The sequence below is a fragment of the Megascapheus bottae genome, chromosome 17, assembly GCF_031878675.1.
Source record: "Megascapheus bottae isolate mThoBot1 chromosome 17, mThoBot2.hap1, whole genome shotgun sequence".
Classification (NCBI taxonomy): Eukaryota; Metazoa; Chordata; class Mammalia; order Rodentia; family Geomyidae; genus Megascapheus; species Megascapheus bottae.
In genome coordinates this window covers 23308283-23333855 of record NC_143525.1, presented here as the reverse complement: position 1 = coordinate 23333855, position 25573 = coordinate 23308283, and the positions used below count along the sequence as shown (strand labels likewise).

Sequence of the window (25573 nt, the reverse complement as noted above, 5' to 3'; positions counted from 1 at the left end):
AGGAGGGTTGTAAATATTTTTTGATTTGAAGTGTTTTTTTGAGTCCCTTTTAGCCTCTGACATTAAGGCTGAAATTTAGGAGCCCTCAATAGAAATACACATTCCAGGTGGGTATTAGGATATTGGGCAGAAATATTTCTGAAGAAAGGTCTTTTGTGACCAGGCTCTGTTATCCTGTTGGATTTCCGTTGTGTGATTGGGGTGAGGATGTAGGAGGCTTCCAGTGTCCCCTTTCCAGTGTATGGGCTGTTGCCTTTACCCCGGTTTAATCATGACACTTCTTGACTGGATGGGGGTGGGTGGGCGTTGCTGACTAGGTGGAATGGCTGCTTGGCTGTCTCAGACGCATGGGGAATATAGGATCAGTTTGCACCTGTTCTGGGCTGGTCCCCTTTGTGGGCCTGTTTGCACCCTCATTTCAAAGGCTATTCTGGGGGGTGAGCCACCTTCTCAATCTCTTTCCTGGACCTAGGTGTCACTTTGTCTGGGTGTCTGTCAGTAATTTCCTCCCCAAACATTATGGCTGCTACATCCCCTGTCCCTGTGGATTCTTGTTCTTGCTCTTTGGCTTTGTGGGCATAAAGTTCCCGTAGCAGGAGTACAGGTGCTCAGCAGCTTAAACTTGGTGAGGTTCCCAACTGGATTACGCATTTCAAAAGCTTAGAAAGACTGATTCTCTGATTAAATGTACTGAGTAGATGACATTGTGAATTGTGATTTTTAAGGAACTTCAAAGAAACAAAGCTTCCCAAACCTTTTATATTAAGTTTGTTTGAGTTTTATGAATAAAGTTTTGAATAAATCTAGTTTTGATTAAAGAATACTGTCTCTTTTCCCCATGGTGCTAAAATGTCTTGATAAGTACTAATCAAGTCTATTTATCTGCCAGAAAATAAAAAACCTCAAAAAATTTCAAACATCCAAGAGATAGGGTAATAGCTTTGGAGCTAGGAATGGGTTTGGAACCAGGCCTGGGTTTTCTGTTTCTGCTCAGTCATTTCCACCTGAGTGTCCTTGAGTGAGTTACTGAGTTTAAAGAGGAGGCTGCAGGGTTGAAGGCCACACAGTGAAGCCCAGGCCCGTACCTTTCCTGACCCTATAGAGCAAACCATTGATGCTCTGGCTTAATTTCTTTGCCCTGTCTGCCTTTTGATCCTTAGCAGAAATGACCTCCCTCAATCGTCTCCCAACTTCCATGGCTGTGCTTATTAATTAATTAATTATTTGTTTATTTTATCTAGGTGGTGTTTGAATTCAGGACCTGCTTAGTGTTTTGTTTTGTTTTGTTTTTGGTTGGTTTTTGGTTGTTTTTGGTTGTTTTGGTTGGTTTGGTGGGTTTGAACTCTGAGCCTGGGTGATATTCCTGAGTTCTTCAGCTCAAGGCTATTGCCCTACCCCTGGGCATTGTCCTTAAGCTCTTCAGCTCAAGGCTACCTCCATACCCCTTGAGCCACAGCCCCACTTCCCATTTTCTAGTGATTAATTGGAGATAAGAGTTTCAGGGTCCTTAGTGCCTGGGCTGGCCTAGAACAGAGTTCCTCAGATCTCAGCCTTCTGAGTATCTAGGATTACAGGCGTGAGCTACCAACCCTGCTCCCTTAGTTTTTCTACTCAAGGCTGATACTCTACCTCTTGGGTCATAACTTTACTTCCAGCTTTTTGCTGGGCTAATTGGAGATAAGCGTTTCAAGGATTTTACTGCCTGGATTGGCTTTTAACCATATTCCTTAGATCTTAGCCTCTCAGGTAGTTAGGATTATGAGCCACCAGCTTCTGGCTAATTTATTTAGAAGGTATTTTAGGTTTTCAGAAAAGCTTCACAAGTAGTTGAGAGAATTTCTGTGTGTTTTATTTGGCTTTCTCTAATGTGAACATCTTGTAAAAACTATGCTTGTTCAAGTTAAGACTTCTAGGTCCTAGCTAAGTTGATTCTTAGAGGAAAAGCTCACCATGTCATCTATTTGGTTTTGAAATCCCCAGCATCAGTTCCATTAGGATGAGACTATACAGTGAGTTCCTTAATTACTGTTTGCCTACCTATTGGTAAGGCAGCTAGGGGCTATTAATAGATGTAAATTCATGAGGTGTGACTTGTCTTCCAGAGGCAAATACTTAGCAGGTTCATTACCACTGTTTATTACTTGTCAAAAATTTCTACTTCTGGATTTTCTTGGAGTAATTTATATCATAATGGTAGAGAATACCCAAGGGATCAGTTGGGTCCATAAATATTGATTGATACTAATTCATTGTTGACGTTTTAATCATTTATTTAAAAAATGAATACATAGTAATTGTATGCACATAGTAATAATCCAGACTGCAATGTATATATTATGTGTATATATTACACAATGATCTTAGTCAGAGTAATCACAGAATTTGATCTCCTTAAACATTTATCCTTGTGAGAGCATTGAAGAGTCTTCCTTTTTTTTTTTTTTGGCCAGTCCTGGGGCATGAACTCAGGGCCTGGACATTGTCTTTGAACTTTCTCAAGGCTAGCACTCTGCCACTTGAGCCACAGCGCTACTTCCAACCTTTTCAGTATATGTGGTACCAAGGAATAGAACCCAGGGCTTTGTCCATGTTAGGGCAAAACTAGCTATGCTCTTGGCCTCTGAAAGGTCATTCTAACTAGTTACATAGCTGTCAGCTGTGCTGAAGAGTCCTTCTGTCTAGTTACATAGTTGTCAAGTATACAGAAGAGTCCTTCTATCTAGTTACATAGCTGTCAAGTATGCTGAAGAGTCCTTCTAACTAGTTACATAGTTGTCAACACCACCTATCCCATTATAGAATAGAATGTGAGCATTTAGTCCTCCTAACTGTAACTTTGTATCCATTGACTGATCTTCCTTCTGTTTTCAACTTCTAAAGGAAAGGCTTTCAGATTTTACTTTGGATCCTGTCATACTTGTCTTTCTTTCCTGCTATTTCACTTAACATTATGTCCTCAAGTTCCATTCACTTTCTGTCCACATTGTTGCAAATTAGATTTCATGCCTTTTAGCTGGGTACCATAGCTCATGCTTGTGGCTACTCAAGAGGCTGAAATCTGAAAATCACAGTTTGAAGACCCCCCCTCCCGAGGAAGGAAAGTCTGTGAGACTCTTATATCCAATTAACTAGCAAAAAAAATCCCCAAAGCACAAAAGCTCTAGACCTAGACCCTGAGGTAACCCCCCAGAACTGGTACAAAAAAAAAAAAAGATTTCATGCCTTTTAAGAGCTAAAAAATCTTTCATTATATATACTTAGTATATTTTTCTTATCCTTTCATCCATGATGGTAGTTTAGGTTGGCCTCCTCCCTGTCTTTGCTCTGTGAATAGTACTACCATAGACCTGAAGATGCACATAGGTACTTCTCTGATACACCCGACTTCCTTTTCTTTATGAGTGCAGAGGCTGGGGAAGAGTTCAAGAGGCATATGTGGGGTGAGTGTGGGAGGGTCTAAAGGATGCTGTGAGTGGCTTTACCTGGGTTCCTTAGCTTCACAGTTGTTGAGACTGTAGCAGAGGCCTGAAACATGCAGGGAGAGAGAGGTTGTGGATGAGTCAGTCTTTCAAGGAGGAGCTAGGACCTCTTCATTTTTGAGTCCCTGTGCAGCCACTTCTGGAAAAGGCGTGGATGAGGCTGGATGAGATGTAGCAGGGGTTGGGGAGCTCTTAGCTTTTCTTTGATGTTTTTTCCTGGCAGCCTCATTCATGGAGTGGAATGGTTTGATTGTAGCAACCCATCTTGTTTAGATGAGGTACTTTCATTTGATCCCAGAGTTTGGGTAGGCACAGTTTTCTGTGGGCAGTGCTAAGGTTTTTGCTCAGGAGAATTTGGCCAGAATAAGAAGTTCTGTGTGAATAGTGGCACTTAGGGATGTATGCATGTGTTTGTTCTTTACATCTGTCATTCTGCATCTGTGGGAATATTATTTTGGAGATGGATGATTGATTCAGGTATGTTTTTTTTTTTAATTTTTATTTTTTTGCCAGTGCTGGGCTTGAGCTCAGGGCCTGAGCACTGTCCTTGGATTTTCTCAAGGCTAGGGCTCTACCACTTGAGCCTAGCACCACTTCTGGATTTTTTCTATGTATGTGGTACTGAGGAATTGAACCCGGGTCTTCGTGCATGCTAGGCAAGCACTCAACCACTAGGCCAAACACCAGGCTATTTTTTTTTTTTTTTAAAGCAAGCCACAATTAAGTGATTTTTTGAAACCCACTCAACATTTTATGTGTTGGTGATAACTCTCACATAGTTTTGTCAGATGGTATATGTACCGTAGCCCTGAGGATATCATAGCATAGACAAGAGCAAACAGCCATGGGTGACGGCTTTAATCTGGCCACCACTGGAGGCCTGACTACCTCTGATCAAGTTGACCTCAGTGAGGTTTGAGAATAGCGGTTCCCTTCTCCTTCATTTCTTACTTCATTGAGTTAATTGTAATCTTGCTTAGTCAGTTTCCTGAATCTTCCACTTACTGCCTATGAAAAGTTGCCTTACTATTCAAGATTGCTTCCCCCCCCTCTCCTCCTCTCTCTCCTCCTCTCCCTCCCTCTCCTCCCTCCCTCTCCTCCCTCCCTTTCTCTCTCTCTCCCTCTCTCTGTATGTGTGTATGTATTCTAGAACTGGAGCTTGAACTTGGGACTTTGTGCTCTTATTTGGCTTTTTAACTCAAGGCTGGTATGCTGCCACTTGAACCACACCTCCACTCCTAGGTTTTTGGTGGAGATAAATTTATTATTATTTTTGTCAGTCCTGGGGCTTGAACTCAGGGCTTGGGCACTGTCCTTGGGTTTTTCTCAGGGCTAGAGCTCTACCCTTTAGCCACAGCACCACTTCCGGCTTGTGTATGTGGTACCAAGGAATCGATCCTGGGTCTTTGTGCATGCTAGGCAAGCACTCTACCACTAGGCCAAACTCCTAGCCCTAGTGGAGATAAATCTTATGGACTATCCTGCCTTAGCTGGCTTTGGACCAGGATCCCCAGATCTCATCCTCCTGAGTTGCTGGGATTAGAGCCCTGAGCCACCAGTCCCCAACTGAGATTCACCTCTTTTTTTTTTTTTTTTTGCCAGTCCTGGGGCTTAAGCACTATCCTTGGACTTTCTCAAGGCTAGAGCTCTGTAACACCATTTCTGGATTTTTCTATGTATATGGTATCGAGGAATCAAACCTGAGTCTTTGTGCATGCTAGCCAAGCACTCTACCACTAGGCCTGAGATTCATTTTCTTTATCTACATATAGCAGTAGAAGATAAAGTCAGCCTCCTAGGGTTGTGATGTTAAGACAGGGATCAAATGTCTTATTTTCCTGGAAATGGCAGGTGATAGATAAATACTAGTTGCTCTCTGTCTTTTTAGGCATCAGAAAATGTATGAAACTAATTTGACACTGGCATACTGGTGATTTTCAAATGTTTTGAAGAATGTCACATATCACAGAGGAAAGATAACTTCTTCAGTGCAACTCTTTGTTGCACTGAAAATAAAGAGCTAATAGCTAGAAAGCAAAGTAACACAGATTTCAGCTCAACAGAAGGAGGAACTCTGTACTAATTAGAGTAATGTTAGAATGTAGTAGAGCTCATGAAGTGATGAGAAATTTGTTTTGGAAGCATTCAGTTAGAACAGGATTTCTCAGTGTTGTTATTGACACCGAGGGTTAAGCGATTCTTTGGTTCTGTGTGGTGCATAGAATATCTATCAGCATTTTACTCCTACTTACCAGATGCTCCTACTCTGCCCCTATTATGACATTTAAGAAAAATCTCCTGGGCCGGGAGTTTGGCCTAGTGGTTAAAGTGCTTGCCTAGCATGCACGAAGACCCGGGTTCGATTCCTTGGTACCACATACATAGACAAAAGCCGGAAATGGTGCTGAAGCTCAAGTGGTAGAGTGCTAGCCTTGAGAAAGTCCAAGGACAGGGCTCAGGCCCTGAGCTCAAGCCCAGGACTGGCAAAAAAAAAAAAAAAAAAGAAAAATCTCCAGATACTACCCTGGGTGCAAAATTTCTGCAAGTTGAGAATTATTGGGTTAGAGGCTAGATGACGGCAGACTGGACTCCATCATCCCAGGTCAACTCTATCCTGCCCTGAATTGGGATTTTACCACTGTATTTCCAGGAGGATCATTAATTCTAGGGTCACCTGTTTGGGTGGGATAGTTCCTACTGCCTAAGATTAAACCCCTGTGAAACTATATCATGCCCTCTGATCCACAGAGAGAGGGAAATTTTCAGACTGATTTAATGGTTTGTTGCTGGATGTGCCTTTTGCAGGTCATGTTAGCAGCTTCTTATTGGTCTCTGCTGGCCCCAGCAGTTGAGATGGCCACGTCATCAGGGAACTTTGGTGCCTTTGCCTTCTTCCCCGTCGCTGTTGGCTTCACCTTTGGAGCTGCTTTTGTCTACTTGGTGGACCTCCTGATGCCTCACCTGGTGAGTATTGCTGTCCTCTGGTTATCTAGCCAGGAGATGCTCAGCCCTGTGTGATACTGATTTTTGTTCAAGCTCAAGATACTCATTCATGCTGCATTAGCCAGGAGAGCCTGCACAGGTAACGAGGCATGAAAAGAAGTTGAATATGATCTTGGCAGTATGATTTGTTACCCCCTTACATACATTTCAGTAAGTTCAGAATTTGAATGTGAGATACCAGTACAAACCCAGATGGTGTGCTGAGTGACTCAGGATAGCTGTCTAGCTGTGGGGGAAGGGAGAGGCAGGCCTTGATTCTGGCCCTGGCCCTTGGTGAGCCTGTGATATCAGAGATGACCACCCACTTGCCTGTTCAAGGCAGCACGTGACCACAGGCCCATGGGAGGGTGAGGATGAAGAGGCCCGGCAGCAAGGGCTCAGGGTGTAAGCTCACATCTGTATGTACTTGTTCCATCTCTCAGCTTCAGTTTCCCACAGAGGGGCTGTAAAGTGGAGAGAAAAAAGATTAAAAGGGCACCAACATTGGAAGTAAGCTAGAGACTTTAGGCATTGTGTTTTTTTCAAAATTAGGCCAGCAAGTTGGGATTGGATGAGCATGTAATTGCTCCCAGAGAAGCTTGGCACAAACTATAGCCTGAAGGTTGTAATGGCTGAGCAGACAGTGCCAGGGCCAGGCCATATGTGGCAGCGCACACCATTGGCTAAAGCCTATTAACGAAATCCACTGCTGCTGTTGGCAGAGGAGAAGGGATGGTGCCAGTGGCACTGTGGGGCTGACATGTGCAGTTTTCCCAGGTACTTCTCCCCAGTAAATCCTGAGCTGGTGCTTGGTCACCTTGAGAGCGAAGAGGTACAAGAAAAGCTACGTGGAGGAGCTTGAGGTCAAAAACCATTTCTTCTGTCCATCCAGGGGACTGAATGAAGCTTCTTCTCTCTCCCCGTCTTCCCTACCCCCTTCTTGCTTTATTCTTTCTTTTTTAGATAGAGTGCTTTCCCTATGTATCTAAGTGCTGAGAATACAAGCCATGCCCACCTCCTCTCTTCTTTCTTATATTAAATACTTGGCTAGAGGAAGAAAAGAAGACTACTCAAGATCTTAATTTCTGGACAGTGAGGCGAATGAAATATGAGTTGCTCATAGGGTGAAGAACTGTCCTTTGGCTTAAAGTTGGATGTGAACGTTGGATGGACAGTTGTGATGCTGGCCTGAGGAAACACCATCTGTCCCCTCCTTTTGTCCCCCGCATCCCCATTGAAAGCTTGAATGATCTTGATTATTCTGCTCTTTGGGCATTCAGTTCTTATTGTTGTTGTTGTTGTTTTTTGCCAGTCCTGGGCTTGAGTTGAGGGCCTGAGCACTGTCCTTGGACTTTCTCAAGGCTAGAGCTCTACCACTTGAGCCTCAGCACCACTTCCGGCTTTTTTATTTTCTATGTATGTGGTGCCGAGGAATAGAACCTGGGTCTTCGTGCATGCTAGGCAGGCACTCTACCACTAGGCCAAACTCCCAGCCCCTGAGTTCTTATTATTGAATGTAGCTATGCAGTGACTTCTGAGGCCCTCACAGTGAGGTACCCTATCCTGTTTTTTTTTTTTGTCAGTGCTGGGGCTTGAACTCAGGGCCTGGATAATGTCCCTGAGTTTCTTTTACTCAAGGCCTAGCCCTCTACAACTTGAGCTACAGCACCACTTCCAACTTTTTGTGTTTATGTGTTGGTACTGAGGAGTTGAACCCAGAGCTTTATGCATGCTAAGCAAACACTCTACCACTAAGCCACATTCCCAGCTCCAATCCCCCAAGCTGTAGATGAACCAGCTACTGGAGAATACCTACTTGCCCTGGCAGGAAGACCCTGTCACCAGTGGCCTGAGCCCCAGAATGGTGGATAGAAGTCTGGCTCAGCCCCTCTGTGAGTCCCCTGCTAAGGTCCCCCATTCTGTCCCCTCACCAAAACCTGGCCTACCTGAGTGCCTAAGCCGCTCTTGGTGGGCTCTTTACAGTCATAATGTAGCTTGACTCTTGGGACTGGGGGCAGGGTGGCAGAGGTGTCAGGCTTGTGTCAGGTGTGTTTGCACAGCTGCTGAATAGAGGGGCTTTCTCTGAACCGTGTAAATACTCAGTGGCCAATTTGTACTGCACAGTTTTCTTTTTAACCTTTGATTCATATTTGTTCTAATACGTACATTGAATATTGAAAAGCTCCCAGGGGTGGGCTCTAGGTAGATGATATTTAAGATCAGGAATGTCAGGGTGGGGGCAAGGGCTCAGAAAGAGGCATCACAGCCTTTGGCACCCAGACTCCTGCTAATTGTCAGAAAAATCAGTAAACATCTGTTCTAGGACATCAGTAAAGACATTAATTCTCACTGTTAATATGAGAGGGTGAAATTATCTTGGAGGACCTTCCAAATAGATGGGCTTTATTTCTCATTGCTACATTCCCTGAATACAAATGTTGTCAGAAGAGTAACTCTTGGAAAAAAGCTACATTCTGAGGCCAACTAAAAGTTTCCCTTGGTATCACTATTAATTTGGTTACCAAGATGGAAAAGGGTGGCAATTTGGATCTTTTAGAGATGCATTGAGTTAGAGATGTCTAAGTTAATGGGCTTTGATCTGGAGTCCTTGTGGTTGATTCCAGCATTGATTGAGAATTCACTTTCAAAATGTTTGTTGCACTGGGAACTTAAAATCCAGCAGCTTGTGAGGCCGTGGGACATCACGTGGGCAAATTCAACCTGAGATCCATCCAATTCCCAATTCATTTCAGCTTATACAGAGCCCGATTGGCAGCAGATGACCCCAGAGAAGAGTGAGATGGGTGGGTATGGAGAGAGTTTTTGTTTACAGCTGTGTCTAAGGGGGGCTCTTGTCCTTCAGGACAGGCCCGTAGATAAGGGAGGCCTATCTGCAGAAAAATCCCAGTACTCCTTCCACTTTAAAAAAAATTTTTTTTGTGGGACTGGGAGTTTGGCCTAGTGGTAGAGTGCTTGCCTGGCATGCACGAAGACCCGAGTTCAATTCCTCAGTACCATATACATAGAAAAAAAAAAAAGCCAGAAGTGGTGCTGAGGCTCAAGTGGTAGAGCTCTAGCCTTGAGAAAGTCCAAGGGCAGTGCTCAGGCCCTGAGCTCAAGCCCAGGACTGGCAAAAAAAAAAAAAAAAAAAAATTGTGTGTGCCAGTACTGGGCTTGAACTAGGACCAGTGTGTTCTCTCTTAGCTTTTTCCCCTTAAGGCTGACATTCTACCATTTGAGCACAGCTTCACTTCTTGATTCTTTGGTGGTTAATTGGAGATGAGAATCTCTTGGCCTTTTCTGCGATCCTCAGATCTTAGCTTCCTGAGTAGCTAAGACATCAGTACCTGTGAGAACACCTTTCAGTTCCCTGGACAACAGGGAGAAAGGAAGTCTGTTTCTGCATTGTTTCTCCTGGAGAAACAAGCACAAGAAACGTGGTTTGAAGCATCTACAGCATGGACCTGACTTGAACTGTCATCATTCAACCATAGATCTCTTGTCTTTGGACCTCAGAGCTGCTGATCTTCAGGACATGAAGGGCAGAAAGACTGGGGTTGGTGGGAAGAAAATGGTTAACATATGCCTGTGTTCTTTAGCTGCATTTCTGTTCGGTCAGCTTTACAGATTTATTTGTCTCCCTGTTGGAGTTGAAGCAAAACATTGCTCATGAAAAGGGTTTTACTCATCGCGGCCTGTCAGGTCGAAGCCCAGGTGGTTTTGTTAACTTCAGATGCATCAGGTCACTGTCCAGATTGGATTTTTATTTCTGTCTATTTGCCTGGGAATAAAGGAAAAAAGGCTCATGCAGTAACAGTTAATGGAAGTGAATAGATTCATAGAGGCTTTGCTAAATGTTATCTTAATGAAGGAAGAAGGCTGGGGCATCAGCTAGGATGATGTAGTCTCCTGGGGAAGAGGGCTGATGAGGGGCCAGTCCGAGCCCTGGTGATTTGGGGGGGGGGGCTGTGATATTTATAGCTTATCTGTGTGAAGTTCAAGGGTGGCTGTAGGTAGGGGGTTCTTACTTAGAGTTTTAAGCCATATAGGTGTCACATCAAAACAATACAAAAGTCTCATTCTAAAAAATTAAAAAAAAATTTTACATGAAATTATCTTGTTTTCCCTTCATCTTCCCAGACCACAAATTAACTACCATCATCAATTGAGTTGGATATTTTTTCTAGACTTATCACTTCAGTGGATGGATTTTCCAATCCAGTCTAATCTTTTCTCCTTCTTTCCTTTATTATTATTATTGTTATTATTTAAGTTAAAGAAAACTAGTTATAGGCAGGTTATAGTGGTACATGACTATAATCTCAGCTTCTCAGGAGGTAGAAGTAGGAGGATCTTGGCTTGAGGCTAGGCTGGGAAAAGACTCTTACCTGAAAAACAAACTAAAGAAAGATCTGTGTGTATGGCTTGAGCAGGGTAGTGCTTGGAGCTCTGAGTTCAATCCTCAATACTACAAAGATAGTGAGAGCGAGAGCAAGAACATGTGAGCAAGGGAGAAACAGCCATATATCCTTTAAATACTGAAAAGTAAACACTTGTCTTTTTGGTGTGTTTGGTCAAGTAGGCTTTGAATGCACTTTCTGATGATAGGAGCCCTGCTGATTACATTGAACTTGAAGCACTTCCAGCCACTAGAGAGTGACACCTGCAGAAATTCCATGCCTATTCAAAGTCCTGTGCCTCCATTCCATCAAGTCTGCACCAAAACTACCTCCTTGACCATTACAACAAGCACCATGAGAGTATGTTTATATTTGTTCCCAGTTGGAATGGGTTTGTGGGTTCTCTTATGTGATACTGATGCATTTAAAATGGTTTTAGCATGTACCTATAATTCCAGGTATTTGGGAGGTAGAGATGGGAAGGTTTGTGGTTTCAGGGCAGCTTAGGTGAAGAAAGATGATAAGATCCCCATCTCAAGTAATACGTTGAAAGTAGAGGTGTGTGCCTGTTATTCCAGGTATAGTGGGAGGTGTAAGGAGGATTATGGTCTGATGTCCTGGGCAAGAATATGAGAGTCTCTCTATCTGAAATATCTAAAGCCAAAAAAGCTAAAGGTTTAGCTCATGTGGAAGAGTGCATGCCTAGCAAGCATGAGGCCTAGAGTTCAAACCTTAGTATAGCCAAAAGCTTCTTTGAATTTTTTGTTGTTGTTGTTGTTCACAGCTGGTGCTCTACCGCTTGAGCCATAGCTCTACTTTTGGCTTTTTGGTGGTTAGTTGGAGGTATGAATCTTTTTTGGGGGGCGGGGGGTCGTGGGGCTTAAACTCTGGGCCTGGGCATTGTTCCTGAGCTCTTCAACTCAAGGCTACCTCTGTACCTCTTGAGCCACAGCACCACTTTTGTGAGATATGAATCTTACAGATTTTTCTATGGACTTTCCACCCATGCTGAATTGTGAACTTCGAACTGTAATCCTCAGATCTCAGCCTCCTGAGTAGCTAGGATTACAGCTGTGAGCCACCAGTGCCTGGCTCTAAAATGTTTCTTATGTGCAATCCTAGCATTTGCCTGGCATCATCTCATCTTTGTGTGGCTTGCTTAGCCCTTTCCTTTTCTGACACTCTGCTTCACATGTGTATGTTTGTACATTGGAAATGGAATTTTGTTTTGTGTTTCTGAAAACATACTGTCTGTGTTGGTGCTACTTGCTGCTTTTGGTTTGCTTCCCATCTTGGCAGGTTTCTTCCTCTGAAATGTGTGCTCTTCCATCCTTCCCTTCCCTACCTCTGTGTCCGATATCAAGTGAAACTCTTGAGACTGCTTTAAAGGAAAGATTAATGTGAAAGGAACTCGGCAAACAAAAACCCTGCCTGTCTGCAGTGGGGAGAGGAGGTGGCAAATGCCCTCTGCTGCCTGGCCCTTAGTTTGGCGGGGACAGAGGTTTCTGGGCTCAGAGGAGGTCAGCAAGCAGCCTACTACCTTCTTGCCAACCGCTTCAACATACTGGTAGCACCAGACAGGTTCTGTTTCTCTTGGCACTTGTGATGACCAAGGAGATAGTTTTGGTTCAGACTTCATAAAGTGTATGTGCAGGCCTTTGAATAGGCACTGACTTCTGTTGGGGTCACTCTCTGGTTGCTGGAACTGCTTCAAGGAATCACATATGACCACAGTTTGGAAGTTACAGTTTCAAAGAGTCATCTTATTTGTCCCTCAGTGGGATGTTTGCATTGTTTACATGTATTTGTTTTTCTCCATCTTCAATATTCATTATTCTAGTTGATGATATAATATGGGAGAGGGGATGGGAGAAAGAGACTATTGGAGAGGAAGGGAAGAGAGAGAGAGAGAGAGAGAGAGAGAGAGAGAGAGAGAGAGAGAGAGAGAGAGAGAGAGAGAAAGGAATATACTTATCTGATTTCTTTTTCTTTTTTTTGGGTTGGTTCTACTTAAAAATGAAAAAAAAAGAAAAGAAGGAAGAAAGGAGGTAGGCAGGAAAGAGGAAGGGAGGGAGAGGGGGATATGTGTGTGGGGGGAGGGAGCAAGAGAGTGGGAGGGAGCAAGAGAGGGAGAGGGAGACATGCAGATAGACAGAAAAGGGAGAAATTTTAAAACTCCCAGAATACAGAACAAAAGGAGAATTGCTTTGCTGGAGTCTGTAGGATGCTTCCACATAAGGCCTCTAGTGTCCTCCATGTCAGTTTTAGCGTCTTGATCTTGATCTTGTGTTTTGTGGAGGTTTGAGATGCTCAGTTCTGCCTCACCCTATAGTGCACCCTGGCTCACTCTCACTGGTGCTTGTCTGGGCTGTACCCAGGCCCTGCCACAACAGCAGGATCTACCTGGTGGGGACAGGATTGAGCCCTCAGTAGGCTGGTGTGGAGGATGAGTAGGCAGGTCCAGCACACAGAGAGGAGTGATTTTACATTCAGACTTCTGTCTTGTCAGCAAAGCTGGGTTTGTTGGCCACTGCTGCTACTGGCAGTTGGGGCTGACACAACAGTATTTCCCCCGCTGTTCTGGAGGCCTGAAGACCTAGACCCAGTGTGGCAGACTGGTTCCTTCTTTGTCTCTCTGGAGCCAGCACAGGCCCCAGCCTCTGATCCTCATGTGGTCTTACTCTGCTCATGTCCTGTCGTCTCTAGGTGTTCAGATTTCCTCCCCTTATTGACTACCTGCAGTGCTATGGGTCCAGGGCTAGTCTACTGACCATTTCAACGTCACCTTTTCAAACACAGTCATGTTCTAGGGTGCTAGGATTTAGGACTTCCGCATAACTTCATGGGATGCCAGCTGCATGCTTGCAGTTTTTCTGCCATGGATAGTAGGTACTAAGGTGGAAAGATGACTGGGTGGATGTTGCTGCTCTGTGTGTGTGTGTGTGGGGGGCGTTGGTCTTTGGGGGCTGACAAGGCAGGTACTGTATAGTTGTGTGTGTGTGTGTGTGTGTATGTGTGTGTGTGGTGTGTGTGTATGCGTGTGTGTGTGTGTTAGTATTGGGACTTGAACTCAAGGTCTCGGTGCTCTCTCTTGGGTTTTCAGTCAAGGCTGACATTTTCCCACCTGAACCACACTAGCTTTTTGCTGGTTAATTAGTTTCCTGCCCAAGTTGGCTCTGAATTGTCACCCTCAGATTTCAGTCTCCTGAGTAGCTAGGACTACAGGTTTGAGCCACTGGCTTGTGACAAGCACTGTAAGTTCTGAATGAGAGCTGTGGTTGGCCACAGTGTCCCACACCTGGTGCTGGACTGCCCTGAGGGACAAGGATGCTGGCAAATATACAGCATTAAGTAAATCAGAGTGAAGTGAACCTGTGGGCTGGTGGCGGTGGAGGCTGCAGCTTGTGCATCCTGGCAGGGAGTGTGGAGAAAGGTTTCTGGTTCACGGGGCTTCACAGACCAGGCACCCCTGAATCACACAGGATGCTTCATTGCTTATGGGAGGGTACATGCAGAGGGGGTCCTGACACTTAAAGCTGTAGCCGCTTTATAGGGCGATGCTTGGAGAGAATGGGCATCCTGCTAACCTTGGCATTTGCTGTCAGGCGCACATGACTGCCATGGCAGGAGTGTTTTTTTCTGCCCTTAGGGCCTTCTATAGCCTCTTGTGGCCTGTAGGAGGATGCCCAGATGTGTTCTGAGTTCTTTTGACAGGCAGAGGGCTAAAGAGGGTTAAAGTTACATCCTTGGTATAATTCATATGGGTGAGCACACTCATTGTGCACACATGCATACTCATGTGTGCACAAATGAGCACAAATCCCCCGTGCACGTGACTCTTCAGGCTGGCTTCCATGACAGTTACTCACGGTCCATGCATCTTGTTGCACAGGGTGGCAGTGTTCCCAGAGGGCACAGAGGTGTGTGCAGGTTGACAGTAGTAGCCCTGTAAGAAGCTGGCCCTTGGGCCTGGGCCCCAGCTAGACTAGTGAGCCTCTGGCTCCTGGGTTGCAGCTGGTTCAGAACAGCTGATGAGCAAAGATTCTAGATAGCAGCTTCGGGGTTCATTGTGAAGGATGGCTGAACAGTGTCAACAAGCCCAGGTTCTCTCAGGTTCTTTTCAGACTTCATGTCTTCCTTCAGAAATACGATGCAGGTAAATAAAGAAGGCAGATGCCACCTGAACAGATTCCTGCTGTCTGACTCAGCTAGGACTACAGTAACAAAAGACCATCTAGACCAAGGACCTGGACCAAATGGTATCTAGGTGCCAGTGGATTGGATTGTGTGTGAAGACCCTTTTCCTACCTTCTCATTACATCTGCCTATGGGAGGGGCTAGGGGAGAGGGGAAGAGAGAGAAAGGAGAGGGGAGAGAAAGCCATGAGCAAGCCAGCTCTCTGGGGTGTCTTTTTCATCAGTACAATGATACATACATTCAGGGGGAATCTCATGTAACTTAATCTTTCCTGAGAGGTTCCTAGTGATATTGGGGTTAGGGGCATAGAACTGTTAGGAGTGGAGTTGGGAGAGATGAGGGAAAGAAATGGAAGGGAAGCATTGTACTCACAAACTGACCTGTTGAATTAAAGCCCCTTAGTACAACTTCCTAAAAAAGAGCATGTGAGGAATTTTCTTTTACAGCCTTCAGGAGGTAAAGTGCTCTGGGACACTCTCCATCCAGTTTCCCAGCAGAGCTCTGGGTGGTGGCCTCTGTAACGGCCATAACTCTTTGCTCTCTGTGAACCCTGTTAGAAACTCCATCTTCCATTCAGAAAAATACCTCTGTGACTCTTTCCTGTCTCCTACTTTTGGTCTGTTCATCTTCACATTGAATAAACAACGTTTTGCTGATTTCTGTAGTCCTTACTTAGAACATTAGATTAGATTTCACATATTTATTGATAGAATATGATTGATGCCTACCATGCTTACTGTTTTGTTTCCACTTACCCTGTTTAGATTTTTGCTGTGTACTTGTTGCTACTGAGTATATTGTTTTATATTTCCTTCCTTATGTGTTTTGGCTTAATCAAATCTTTTTTAGAAATGCATTCTAATGTCTCTAGTGGATTTAAAACTGTATGCATTATATTTTGAGTGGCTCCTGTAGGAATTATAGTATTCTGTTTTTTTCCTATTTCTTTCCTTCCCCCTTCTCTTCTCCTCCCCTTCCTTTCCCTTCCCCTCTCCTTCCCTTCCCTCCCCTTCCCTTCTCCTCCCTTTCCTTTCCTTTCCCCTCCCCTCCCCTCTCCTTCCCTCCCTTCTCCTCCCCTTCCCCTCCCCTTCCTTTCCCTTCCCCTCCCTTCCCCTCTCGTTCCCTCCTCCCCTCCCCTATTTTTCCCCTCCCCCCTCTCCCTCCCTTCCCTTACCCTCCCCTACTTTTCCCCTCCCCTCTCTCCCTCCCTTCCCTTCCCTTCCCCTCCCCTACTTTTCCCCTCCCCTACTTTTCCCCTCCCCTCTCTCCCTTCCTTCCCTTCCCCTCCCCTACTTTTCCCCTCCCCTACTTTTCCCCTCCCCTCTCTCCCTTCCTTCCCTTCCCCTCCCCTACTTTTCCCCTCCCCTCTCTCCCTTCCCTTCCCCTCCCCTACTTTTCCCCTCTCCTCTCTCCCTTCCCTTCCCCTCCCCTACTTTTCCCCTCCCCTCTCTCTCTCCCTTCCCTTCCCCTTCCTCTTCCCCTTCTCCTCCCCTCCCCTTCATCCCTTTCCCCCTCCCCTCCTCCTTCCCCCTCCCTTCCCCTCTCCTTTCCCCTTCTCCTTCCCCTTTCCCCTTCTTCCCACTCCCCTCCCCTCTCTTCCCATTCCCCTCCCCTCCTTTCCCCTTCCCCTTCCCTTTCCCCTTCCTCTTCCCTTTTCCCTTTCCCCTTCTCCTTCCTCCTCCCCTCCCCCTCCCCTTCCCTTCTTTCCTTTCCTTCCTTTTCTTTGTGGTGGTACTGGGGTTTGAACTCAGGACCTTGTGTTTGTTAGGAAGTGCTTTTACCACTTGAGCCTTGGACCCCCTTCCTTCAGTCCTTATGTGATCTTGTTTATGTTTTTCTTTTTGCTCCCAAGGGTCCTATTTTCCTGTTTCTTTTCCTGTCTACTAATTTTTTATTGTGTGCTTGGCATGGAGATTGCTTTCTTGTTGAGAATCTGGATTTTTTTTTCTTAAGGTGTTGCTATGGTTACAGCAGACAGTGAATATGCTGGTGGTGCCTTTTGATTCTGTCAGGGATTGGCCTGAAGCTTTGTTGCAATGGGTATAGAAGCCACATTCCTCTGGTTATTTATTCCTGGTGTATCAAATTTTACAACCAAATGAAAGTAGCCTAAATTTTAGGAATGTGATTTTATTTTCCTATATCATTTTTCCTTTCTTCTCTGGGATTCCAATTCTACATGCTTATTTGAAGGGTTAATAATGTTCTTTAGAACACTGGAACTCCTGTTTACATTTCTCTCTCTCTCTCTGTTTATCTCTGTCACTCTTTGGTACTTGGTATTTGGTCTGAATGCTCTGTTTAATGGACAGGTTCTGTACCTCCTTGAGCTAGATCTTTTTCTCTATTCATCTTTTATTCTGTGTATTCTTTTTTTTTTTTTTGGCCAAGTGTGGGACTTGAACTCAGGGCCTGGGCACTGTCCTTGGACTTTTTCTCAAGGCCAGAGTTCCACCACTTGAGCCACAGCAACATTTCCAGCTTTTCTATGTTTGTGGTACCAAGGAATCGAATCCAATTCTTTATGCATGCTAGGCAAGCACTCTACCACTAGGCCAAACTCCCAGCCCCTCTGTTATTCTTTGTGTTGTTGTTGGTTGCGGGGCTTGAACTATGGGCCTGGGTACTGTCCCTGAGCTCTTCAGCTCAAGGTTACAGCCCTACCACTTCAGCCACAGCGCCACTCCCAGTTTTCTAGTGGTTAATTGGAGATGTGAGTCTCATGGACTTTACTGCCTGGGCTGGCTTTGAACAACTTGATCCTCAGATCTCAGCCTCCTGAGTAGCTAGGATTACAGGCATGAGCCACGGTGCCTGACTTATTCTATGCAATCTTATTTAAAAGTAGTTTTTGATTGATCACCAGGTACACTAGCCCTTTGTTTGAAATGTGTAGTTCATTATTAAGGAAACTGAAGAGATTATTTTATTTTGTTTTTTGAAATAGGGTCTTACTGTGTTACCCAGACTGGCTTTGAAGTCATAATCTTTTTGCCTCTGCCTTTTCTTGTGTGCTTAGAGTATAGGTATGTGCAAACAGATGTGCCTGGATTTCATTTTAGATAATGAAATTTTCAGTTACAGAATTTCTGTTGGTTCCTGTAAAAAATAGTTTCCTTTTTTTTTTTTTTGTGCTGGTAGCTGACCTGCACATTTATTGTGGCTTTTCTTTACCTCTTCAGTATTTAAACAAATATGTGGTAGCTGCTGTCAGTCAGCTCCTAGTCTCTTAGGTCATCTGCTAACACACACACACACACACACACACACACACACACACACACACACACACACACACACAATTTTAGTATGGGCTAGTTTTTTGAGAAGTCTTCTCAAACAAAAAATGGTTCTTGTTAATCGTATCATGGCAGGTCCATTCCATTTAGCTCTTTTGTTTTAAATCCTGATTATGGATCATTTGTTTTGGCTTTGCGTGTTTATTAATTTATTTATTGCCTGTTGGACATTGTCTGTGCCATTTTGATGAGAGTTTGGATTTTGTCATCTTCAAAGAGTTTTGGATTTTATTCTCACAGTTAATTTACCATCCAGATTTGGTTTTAGAGTTTGCTGATGGGTTACATCATCCCATCTGAGGGACTGGTGTGGGCAGTGCCATCTCTCCACTGGGAGTGGTTGTAATTTCGACTTGGTCTAGCACCAGTGACCTGTGGGATCTCCCTTGAGTTCAGAGTCCAGAGTCCTCCCTCTTCTAGGCTCTGTAACTAATAGCTTTCTTTACACGTTTTTATTTTTACAGATTTTTTTTTTTGTGGGTCATGGGGTTTGAACTCTCTGCCTGGGCTCTGTCCTTGAGCTCAAGGCTACCACCCTACTGCTTGAGCCACAGCCCCACTTCCCACAGATCGTTTTTTATCCTCTGCTATACTCTTCCTGCAAACCAGCGGTCTCGACACTCTTCAAGTGGAGTCTTTTTCTGTGACTGCTTCATTATTTATGCCACAGTTTGCAGTATGCCACCACACAGCATGCTCAGGGGAATGCAGTGCGTCTTTGTGTGTTTCCTTCTTATGACAGTCACAGTTCCTCATGGCCAAAAAGTTGCTTCAGATATTTTACCCAATTTTATAGTGGTTACTTATTACTCCATGAGACTGAAATAGGAAGGCACAGTAGAATTAATTTGTAATATTTGCTGATTCTTTGTAGGTGCCCTTGGCATCACAGATTCCCCTGTTCCCTCTTTTCTTGACTCCCTTGGCCTCTCAGATGAAGGTGGAAGGTCATTTGAAGAAAGACATTAGATGTGTTTCTAAACAGAAGTTTCTACTTTTCTTTTTGTACTGTCAATATCTGTTTCTCAAGTTTGCTGCATTCCCTCTGCACACTCATCTTTTTAAAGGCTTTAATTAGCAGGCACTTGAGCAGGGAGCTGGATTCTCTTGATCCTGATATCTAATGGAGTGTTTTCTCCTTGGATAGCAGGGATTGGGATAATTGGATGATGGCAGGGACACTGGCTGATTCAGAAAAACAGCTGAATGCTGACACTCTGGGGAAGGTGACTGGATTTAGCTCTGGTTCAAGAGTTCTGAAGTATTGCCCAGGCTGCCCAGACTTGTCTCAGTTTTACAGCGAATGCTTACATTTGGAAAATCACCCCTTTGTAACAGTGCAATTAAAGGTGCCTTTGAGAACTGCTGCATTACAATGGTGTGCTTTTTTTTTTAAACACCCCTTTTTGAAGTGCTATACCCGGAAAGTCTCACTTTAGGGAACTAAAGTAGAACCAGAGATCTGTATTTTTAATTGTGTCCCTGGATATTTGATATAGGTAGCCTGTGAATCTTGCTTTCAGCGACTATCTGATGGACTTTTACAACAGTTTACATGGAAACAACTGCAAATATTGTTGTTTCTAGTATTTATTGTTTTGTCAGGAAGACCCATAGGCAAGTCACTGAGATTGTGTGTGGCATTGACAATAAAACTGACTGGAGAGGTCTTGACTTCCCTGGGTCTCCAAACATGTGGATGATGGAGCTTAATCTAATGGTTTGGAAGGTAAGGGACAGAGGCCCATGGGCAAGTTAGGAGGTGAGGACAGTTTTCTATCCAAAGGCAGTGTGGATAATGAGGCACGAGGCCTGGGAAGAAGCTGACACCAGATGGATAAAGAAAAATGGTGCAGGGTAGATCCTAGTTTTCAAGGGTGTGTGGCTTTGAGGTGATGCCGTGGGAGGACGGAAACTATCCAGAAGGGGCCGAATGATTCTGTAGGAGTACCATTAACTTGGGTAGCATGTGTGTGGACATGAATCTTTTGAATCTGTTGGTGACAGTGTATCCTGGTTGAGATGCCTTAAAGAAGGCATGTGAGACCTTAGGGACTCAGCAGAGTTAGGGCTGGAGAGGCCACAGTGAGCTCTCAGTAGTAAGCTTGGACACTTGAGGACATAGCCAGGAGACTGGCACAAGTGGGCCCAGACCAGAACCAAGAGAAATGTGCATCTGGGAGGTCAGATGAGGCCAGGACTATGCAAAACCAGGGCCTGAGAAGCTGGCCAGACCCTCTGGGCCTTGGTGGGTTGGCAGGCACTGAGGGTATGTCTGCCCATCTGTGTAGCTGCTTGAGTATCTGTTGTTTGGCACTTGCACAGCAGACTTGTAACAGGACACATGTGATGGGCTAGTTGTGTTGAGGGGCAGTGAGACTGAGAGCCCCACAAGACCAGAGGTGTTGGGTGGACCAAGGTTAGTTGCTCTCTTGAACTGTAGGGGCCTCTAATGAGACAGGCTGAGGCTCCCCAGTAGAGGGTGATGGACTGTGAGGGTCCTGGGTATGTATGGGTGGGGCCAGCAGTAAGGGCAAGCTGTAGGCTGGTGTAAGCAATCGCAAACACATGCATGAAGGCTCTTGTATGACCTGGATTTGTACTTGTTGGGTTTGAGAAACTGCAGGGGTAGGAAATGGCCCCACCTGTGCTCAAGCTCCTGACTGATGAGGTGTCTGTGGCGCCCACTCCTATCTCTGTGATGGTACCTGAATGGCTCCTTTCGTTCTGACCTCCTCAGACATCAGATTCAAATGGACGACATCCTTTACAAGGGGATCAGCAAAAGGCAGCAGGGGTGGCAGGGGTCCACATTAGTGCTACACACTCTTCTTCCCTCATCCTTGGGGTGAATGGGTTCCAGGAGCCCTTTCCCCATCACACGAAAATCTACAAATGTCCAAGCTCCAAACATAAAATGATGTAGTGCTTGTGTATAAACTCCCCATTCCTGTTTACTTTAGATCATCTTTGCATTGCTCATAATACTTAATACAATGCAAATGAAACAAACATTATGCAAATAGTTGTTCTGCTCAGTAAGGGAAAGAATCTATACCTGTCCAGTTCACATTTGACTGTTGTAGGCTGAAGATAATTAATTGTAAGCCAACAAAGCACCATGCTCAAATGAATTCTAAGGAGAGGCTGAAGGTCTACCATAACATGGAGCCACAAATTCATATTGGGCATCTTTTGGAATGTTCCCCTGATATTTATTTATTTAGGCTAGATCTTGCTATATAACCCAAGTTAGCCTCACACTTGCTATGTATCCTGAGTTGGCTTTGAACTATTTGATCCTCCTGTTTCAGACTTCCAAGTGCTAGGATTACAGGCATGCATGACCCATGTTGGGCTCTTCGTCTTTGCCTCATATTTTTGGCCTGTGGCCGATCGACTTTGCAAGATACAAATGTAATCCATGGATATAGGGGGCTGAGGGTAGTTGGGGCAGGGTCCAAGAGTGGAAACTATTTTACTGTTTGGTCATTTACAGATAACATCAACCTTGCTACAAGTTACTGTCCGTAAGACCCAGAACATCTTTCCCAGCTTTTTATTTGATCATGTTTCTGACTTAAACTCCTCCTAGGACTTGGATAACCCTCTGTTGTTTCATAGTATGCCTTAATTACCATTCCCTCCATCCTGCTCCTGCCTATCCACCATCTCTCTTTTCTTTTCTTTTTTTGTTGGTGGTGGGACTTGAACTCTGTGCCTGGGCATTGTCCCTGAGCTCTTCAGCTCCAGGCTACCTCCTTACCCCTTGATCCACAGTGCCACTTCTGATTTTCTTAATTGGTTAATTGGAGATAAGAGTCTCAGGGACTTTAGTGCCTGGGCTGGCTTTGAACTGTGATCCTCAGATCTCAGCCTCCTAAGTAGCTAGGATTACAGGCATGAGCAGCGCCTGACTCACCATCTCTCTTTTTCCTCAGCCTGTTCAGCTCTCTCCATGGTGTTCAGTGTCCTTCCTCTCCATAAACCTATGCACTAGCTGTCCCCTCTGCCCAGGATGCTGTCCCTTCTGCCCAGCATCTGTCCTCTTGGCCTGGGATGCTGTCCCCCATGGTATTTTATCAGACACTCCTGCAGGATTTGGCTTTTCATTCTTGGCCCATGAGTTGGTTCTCCTTTGAGGTCTCTCCCCCTTTGTTAGTGTCATCAGTACCCCTGTGCTGTGCATGCCCGTGGATCGGATTATGTGTGGCCTGAAGGTAGGTTAGGGTCACACTCAGGTCTTCCCTGGTCTCTACTGTGTCTTGCCCACCAGCTAAGTGCTTTGCATATAGAAGATGATCAGGAAGTATTGAATGAATGAATGAGGGAATGGAAGGGGATGTTGAGATAAATGAGATTGCCTTTTTGAACATTCCTCCACATAGCTGGTAAGTAGAAAGTGCATTACCCACCTGAGTTATTTTCTGGAGGCTGACTCCTGCCCTTTGCAGTTGACCAGCTTTTCAGTTTGCGAACTGAAGGCTCATAATTAAACAAGCAGGAGAAACAAAGAAGAATCTAGTCTGTGATTCTTCACGCTTTATTTACTTTTATAATTATGTTTGCTTAAGAGGCTGAGACCTGCATTGCCATTTGTAATCAGCATTTGTGAGCTAGGAGAGCAGGGAAGTTGCCTCTGTTGTTGAGAAAAATACTGCTACGGCCCTGCCTCTAGAGGTTCAAAGGCACTGTGTCCAGGGTGGCATTTGGGCATCAGATAAATAAATATTTCTGTTACTTGATGCTACTCACATTATGGTAACATACTCTGACAGCTCTGGGAGCTAATGAAGTAGAAATTACACATGGCCCATAGTAGAGCTTTGACTGTAGGAAAGTGCCGGGCTGGTCAGCCAACCTCCTGAGGACAGGCTGGGCTTGGTAGGGAGGGTATGGCAAGTATAGGAAAAGTACTAAAGGGTGAGGTGAAGGCATCTGCAGATTTGTGGTGTAGAAGGTATCTATGGGCAAATGCAGGCCATGCCCCACATCCTGAGCCAGATGCAGGTTATGCAGTGGTCAGAGAAGAAGGTGATTATGGGAATTAGGGTGACACTTAAGGAAAAAAAAAAGGTAGACTTTAAAACTGTGAAAAGAAAGCCAACTGATTATCAATGACTTGGTTATTGATTAGATAATAAAAACAAAGCAAGAGAAAAATCTAGACTGAATTTTGTGGCTTGGGCATGAATTAAGTCTTAAACCTAAGTCTGAATACCCATTGCTTTCTGACCCTATAACTGATTTTTACACACACACACACACACACACACACACACACACACACACACACACATTGTTGGGATAATGTATAGAGGGGTTACAGTTACATTAGTCAGTAGTACGTACATTACTTATCATGTCGATACCCCCTCTCATGTTTTTGTCCCCATTTCCTTTCCCCCATCCCATCCCAATCATCTTGTTTGACCCTATAACTGAATTTTATACATCAACGTAAAACAGTTCTCTAGGTTATCCTCACCAGTATCCCACTAATGAAGAAATAAAGCAATTGATGACATTACAAAAGAGAATTCTCTCCGACAAAAGACCTATTCTCTCTGACAAAAGAAGCTATTTGTAATCCATAGAATTGACCAAGGGCTGGTGTCTGGAATATGTTAAAGTCTCCCGCAAATCAATGAGAAAAGGGCAACCCACACTCACTGAAAAATGAGCAGACTATCTGATTAGGAATTTAAGAGGAGGAAATTATGAAGGGCCATGCATCCATCAAAAGATGTTCAAAATCTAGTCATTAATGGAGCACAATCCTCAGTCTTCTTTACCTTTGACCAAGGAAAATGAAAGCATGTTCAACAGTTCCATGTATTGAAATAAGAGAATCCAGGCAAATGGGAACTTAAATACACTGTGGGAATTCATGTATATGCAACCATCTTGGTGAGGTATTTATTAGTATTTTGTAAGACTGAAGATGTGCATATCCAGTGAGCAGGCAACTCCAATTTTAGCTCTTGGCTTTTATCAAATATTCTTGAAAATGTGCATCAGGAGGCTGTCATGAGAATAGTCTTGATTTTATTATTTTACTTCAATTTGGATACTTTTTATTATCCCTAAGTAGTTGTACAAAGTGAGTTCAGTTAAGCTAATCAATTTATAAGCTTAGTGCATATCAGTCACTGTCACCCCTTCCATCACTGGTTCCCATATCTCCCAGCCTCATCCATTACCTCAAGTTTCATGGTTTATTTTCACATATACATTGAATATACTGATTATATTTATCTACCCTATGCCACTTTCTTTTTTTGGTCAGTTGTGGGGCTTGAATTCAGGACATGGACTCCATCCCTGAGCCGTTTTGTGTTCAAGGTAGGACTGTACTATTTGAGCCACAATGCTACCTCTGAAGTCATTTATTGGAGATAAAAATCTCATGGGACTTTTCTGCCTGGGCGGGTTTTGAACTACCACCCTGAGATCTCTTGAGTAGCTAGGATTACAGACGTGAGCCACTAGTACCTGGCTTCCACTTGTTGTAGTGGTGGAACAAATTAGGAATAGGCAATATACTGATCAGAAGGGGAGACAATTGAATTGTTAGGATTCTAAGATGGGATGCTGAACAGACATATATGCCAGTCAGTGGCAGCATGCTGTCTAGATGGTTGACCACTGTGGATTCAAGTTTGGAAATGTCCTTGTGTGTGTTTCTATAGATGCGTCAGATATTCACTTGACATCATCAGTGTGGAAGCTCAGCTGGGAAAGGTGTACTTGCTCTTTTCTAGATACCAACTAGCTCTTCCTGTAATATTTTATTTGAAAAACACATGAATTATATATGGTAAAAGGCTAACTTTTATTAAATCTAGGTGAAAAATACATGGACTTCCCTCCCCTCCCTCCCTCCCTCCCTCCCTCCCTCCCTCCCTCCCTCTCTTTCTTTCTTTCCTAATACTGGCACTTGGACTCAAGGCTTCATTGTCTGATTTGGCTTTTTTGTTCATGGCTGGCACTCTATTGCTTGAGCCATAGCCCCACTCCCATCTATTTGATGGTTAACTAGAGATTAGAGTTTCATGGACTTTTTTGCCTGGGCTGGCTTTGAACCTTGACTTTAGCCTTTTGGCTCTCATCTGGATATTCTTTGTCTGCATTTCTGAAAGATTTCCTTAAGAAGGAGCCTAAAAAATGACATCATACTGAAGATGAGTTACTTGGTAGGAGATCAGTGGACCTC

At 44.3% G+C, this 25573-nt stretch overlaps 1 protein-coding gene across 4 annotated transcripts in view; it reads left to right on the top strand.

The window, feature by feature from the left end:
* Slc39a11 (solute carrier family 39 member 11) overlaps positions 1 to 25573 on the top strand; it is a 261761-nt gene that overhangs the window by 46511 nt on the left and 189677 nt on the right. For all 4 annotated transcript variants that reach the window (XM_090350203.1, XM_090350202.1, XM_090350204.1 and 1 more), the window contains exon 4: positions 6285 to 6443. In XM_090350203.1, coding sequence (XP_090206329.1) covers positions 6285 to 6443 — 159 coding nt within the window. The remainder of the gene's footprint in view (positions 1 to 6284; positions 6444 to 25573) is intronic.